The sequence below is a fragment of the Engraulis encrasicolus genome, chromosome 17, assembly GCF_034702125.1.
Source record: "Engraulis encrasicolus isolate BLACKSEA-1 chromosome 17, IST_EnEncr_1.0, whole genome shotgun sequence".
Lineage (NCBI taxonomy): Eukaryota > Metazoa > Chordata > Actinopteri > Clupeiformes > Engraulidae > Engraulis > Engraulis encrasicolus.
The window spans coordinates 6,820,877-6,825,066 of record NC_085873.1 but is presented as its reverse complement, the minus strand read 5'-3'; the positions used below and the strand labels follow the sequence as shown (position 1 = coordinate 6,825,066).

Here is a 4,190-nt window from a genome sequence, read left to right as displayed (position 1 = left end):
CACACGCTCACAACAAACACACATGCACAAACGTGCACACACACACACACACACACACACACACACACACACACACACACACACACACACACACACACACACACACACACACACACACACACACACACACACACATAGGCATACAGTACACAAAACAAATGCACTCGCATACCCACATTCTACTCAATTACTGTAACTAGTCATCACACATTTTCTACCATTTTACAACATGAACAAAGAGACAAAGTGTTCAATTTTTTTTTCTAATTTTTATATATTTTATTTATTTTTTATTACAATTGTGTGTGTGTGTGTGTGTGTGTGTGTGTGTGTGTGTGTGTGTGTGTGTGTGTGTGTGTGTGTGTGTGTGTGTGTGTGTGTGTGTGTGTGGTCGGGTGGTACATCCAAGCTGAAGAGGGGAGTAGGTGTTGGAAATGGAATAGAAACTCCTTTGAGATGGGAGGATGGGGAGTTTGAGGTGTGTTCAGACTTCAGTTGGACTTTGGCGGCAGCAGCCGAACACTCTCATGATCCAGGAGCGTTTGCAAGTGTTTGGTCCATCAACAGATGCATCCGAAGTCATCTCAGATGCACAGGGGGCAGCAGTCTCTGCATGCTTGTTTGCTGGTGGGTGGAGATATATAACAACATAAGGCAAGGCAAGGCACGTTTATTTTACAATTAAATTTGCGTCACATAAAATTAAAAAAAACAAAAGCAGAGGAAACCACCAAATAGATCATAAAAGCAAACCTTACCCATGTCAGAAATGGCACTGGCGGGAGACACCTTTGTGCTACGTCTCTTTGGAAACTAGGACAAGTGGGAGAAAGTTGCTCATGAATATAATGACACTGTCGACTGTCGTGGGGGACTAAAACTCATAAAACTGTTTACAATTGAAATAACTTTGCATGGTCTCCAGTCTTTTCTTACCTTGAGCCGAAATCTGGAGAACCTCCCTGCTTTTTGAGCACCTGTAGCTCCAGGCACAGATCCAAGTGAAGATGAAGCTCTCAGTGAAGTTGGAGGGGCAACAGTGACTTCTTTGTTATTCTTATGGAACCGTTCTCTCAACTTCGTCAGAAAGCTCTTATGAAATGAGCCATCCTCTAGTTTCACTGCCTTCTGCTGGATGTCTTCGGAGCCAGACTCCTTCAGCAGGAGCTTCTCCATTATCCTGTAAATGGTCTGGGTCTTGATGTTGTTCAGATGTTCATGGCTGTTCGGCGCTCCAGAGGCTCCACTGAACTCTGACAGGACTTTGTCAATCAGACCTTCACACGTTCCCTTCTGATCATTGCTCCATTCCTTCACTGCTGCGTCCTTCTGAAGCATGACCACCAGCTGGTGGACCATCAGATTGGTGAAGAAGCTGATCATGCTGCGCCGCTTCTGGGACACGGAGTCCTGCGGTTCCATGTCCGGTTCACAGCTGGCCGTTATAGTGCTTTGGTCCTTGCTGTGAGAAGATGCTGTTTCCTTGTTCTCTGCTGTGGCTGGGAGTTCACCTACTGCATCAGTGGCAGGGGAGTCCGCCCGTCTCGGTCCATCCAAAGGAGCGCTATGAGCCACCAGAAACGGTAATAATGGCTTGAGCAAATCCTCCATAGCTGCTTCTGCATATGAGTACACCATCTGAGGAGGCCGAGATAGCGGGGTGCTTCTGCCAGAATCCGATGGTGGCACAGATGGGCTACTCTCCTGTAGGATACCCTGCATCTCATCAACCAGGTGTCTGGCGATGCCGTCAAGACCTTCACTGGACAGCACTCTGTCCACCATCCCCTCAATGCTTGCTGGGTCACAACATTCGCCTCCATGCTGCGCCACCGAATCAACTTCAGGCAGATCAGAGGTCTTCTGCTCGGCACTGTCGCAAAGATGGTCAGTCACAGTGGAACACAGAGCAGCGGTAGCAATGGGTGAGGCACAGGAGGGACGCCATGCCATCATAGTTTTCCACAAGGCTGCCAGGGAAACTTTCAAACGGAGCATCCCCCCCTGTCTTGCAGGATGTCCAGCGCTCTTAACTGAGGCAGAAGAGCCTGCACTCTTACACCTGTCATCCAAAAGTACAGGCAAAACAGTTTTGCTTTTTAGACATTGATAAAATTCACTATGAGGAGTTATTTTACAACGCAATTAGATTCATAAATCTTTTTTTTTTGACATTTGACTTTAAGGTGGCATTGGGCAGTTGAAAACAGGGTGAAGTCTGCCTGCTATTCCTATCAAATATTTTATATTTTATGGAAAAATCTACATAGTGTTTTGGGATTTTTTAAAAATTAAATTAATATGTTACTTCCTGATTTTTACCTTGGGCATGTATTTGAGGAGTGCTCCAAATCTCTCTCCATATGCCCAAAAACTGGCAGGATAACATTCATTGTGCTGGAACTCACAACTGTAAGCACAGCCTGACACATCTCCACAAACTGGTTCCTTGCCATCTGTGGTGAAAAAAATGTTTTGTTATTAAACCGCAATCACATATTGTAATATCAACCTGAGAATGTCATCATAAGCGTGACACAGTAATACTCACTTGACAGTCTATCATGCTGATGAAATCCTTCCACTCCCTATGACAGAAAATAGGCTACATTATATACATTTTACATTACCGGTATATATTAGGACATTTTTAACAGAAGACCCTCTCTCTCCTTAATAATAGTAACAGAACATTGAAATCAACATTGAGCAGCATGTAGCATAATAATCATAAAGTACTGAGGTAGCATGCGAGCACAACTCACTCCTCATTCAAATTGAAAATGTAATCCTGAATGGAAGGATGAAGAGGTGTGTTGGAGACATCAGACTGTTTTGGTCCAGCCTCATCCTGGAAAGGCTCTTCCGAACCTGAAAATATGTCAGAATATATTGGACCTACGTATATTTGGATCTAACACACACATAAAAATTATAATCTTTTTTTTCTATTCTTTATAGATAGTTATATCCTATAGGCCTACTGTTTATATAGAGACTACATGTATATTTGACTTTTTTTTTTCAATTTAGTTTTTACATTTTTAATCATTTAGTATTTTTCTTTTTATAATCACTGTAAAGAACGATGGTCCTATTTGGTTTTTAAATATGCTATAGAAATAAACAATGAGAATAAAACTTTATTCAAATAGGCTATTTAAAATAATCTAAATAACAATGTGAAAACACTTTGTATTGTAATGAAAAGACCGTACACTGACCTTTCTTCATCTTCTACGGTCGCCACTTCAACAACTATGTAATCTTCTCATGACTTGCACTACAGAAAAGATTGTTTTCTTTTGCAGAGGTGTACATAAACTTGGTCTGTATTCACAGAACATTCTATTATGTCATTGATGACATCACAAAAGTAAACAATAGCAACCATGAATGCAACTTTAAAGGTGGGGTTGCAGGCATTGAGAGTCAATGGTTGCAGGTTAACCAACATTCTTAATAGAATGTGATTATGATGTCACGTTGGGGGCTCCTCCAAGGTTTTACTAGGTTCTACATAGTCTCTGAATAAGGAGGGTTGCAAATAAATAATTGAATAAACAATATTTATTTAGCCTATTTCATATATGCTGACCGAAATCAATGTAATTTTGAAGGGGTTAGTTAAAATAGGGCCTTGGTAGATGTCGGGTACTATTCTTTGAAGAGTCTTGCGTTGAGATGACAATCTCAACCTCACCGTTGCCGATATGCTGCCCCCACTTCATATTCAAAATATGTAGGCCAATCTTCAATGTAGTTTCTCGTCTGAAACAAATGATAGGCTTCTTTGTATTTCTAACTCGACTAGAAATACTCTCCCTTGGCGATATACTTGAACCAAGTTAGATTGCAGATCAAATGCTACAAGATGTGGTGTAGCCTGTGCCAGGACAGAGCGCCCCAGAGTTGCAAGTGAATCAAAAACACTACAAAGAAGAGACATGTTTTCATTTTTACTTAAAATGAAAACTGTGTGCAGTAAATTGATTCGGTCTATTGTTTCAAAGCACCTCTGTTATCTATCTATCTATCTATCTATCTATCTATCTATCTATCTATCTATCTATCTATCTATCTATCTATCTATCTATCTATCTATCTATCTATCTATCTATCTATCTATCTATGTTTGGTAACAACAACCTTGTAATGCACACAGGCATCATCATTTGGTCAGGGTAAAC

General features: G+C 41.1%; 1 protein-coding gene and 1 long non-coding RNA gene across 2 annotated transcripts; both read right to left on the bottom strand.

The window, feature by feature from the left end:
* Positions 1–374: 374 nt before the first annotated feature.
* Positions 375–2,054, bottom strand: LOC134467201 (uncharacterized). Its single transcript, XM_063221110.1, has 3 exons — positions 937–2,054; positions 759–813; positions 375–624 (listed from the first exon to the last, which is right to left on the bottom strand). The coding sequence occupies exons 1-3, from the start codon at positions 1,996–1,998 to the stop codon at positions 485–487; spliced, it is 1,257 nt and encodes a 418-aa protein (XP_063077180.1). The 5' UTR covers positions 1,999–2,054; the 3' UTR covers positions 375–484.
* A 272-nt stretch (positions 2,055–2,326) lies between these two features.
* On the bottom strand, positions 2,327–3,307 carry LOC134467200 (uncharacterized). The gene is made up of 4 exons (XR_010038472.1): positions 3,225–3,307; positions 2,766–2,871; positions 2,552–2,588; positions 2,327–2,456 (listed from the first exon to the last, which is right to left on the bottom strand). It is a non-coding gene; the product is annotated as an uncharacterized LOC134467200 (long non-coding RNA).
* Positions 3,308–4,190: the final 883 nt, after the last annotated feature.

What these genes read in the sequence shown, in the direction of transcription:
- LOC134467201 (XM_063221110.1), bottom strand. Translation starts at nt 1,998, where the DNA reads ATGCTCCGTTTGAAAGTTTCCCTGGCAGCCTTGTGGAAAACTATGATG. An exon ending in TCTCCAGATTTCGGCTCAAG is followed by an intron (nt 814 to 936) that starts GTAAGAAAAGAC and finishes CACTTGTCCTAG; the next exon opens with TTTCCAAAGAGACGTAGCAC. An exon ending in CAGTGCCATTTCTGACATGG is followed by an intron (nt 625 to 758) that starts GTAAGGTTTGCT and finishes TCCACCCACCAG; the next exon opens with CAAACAAGCATGCAGAGACT.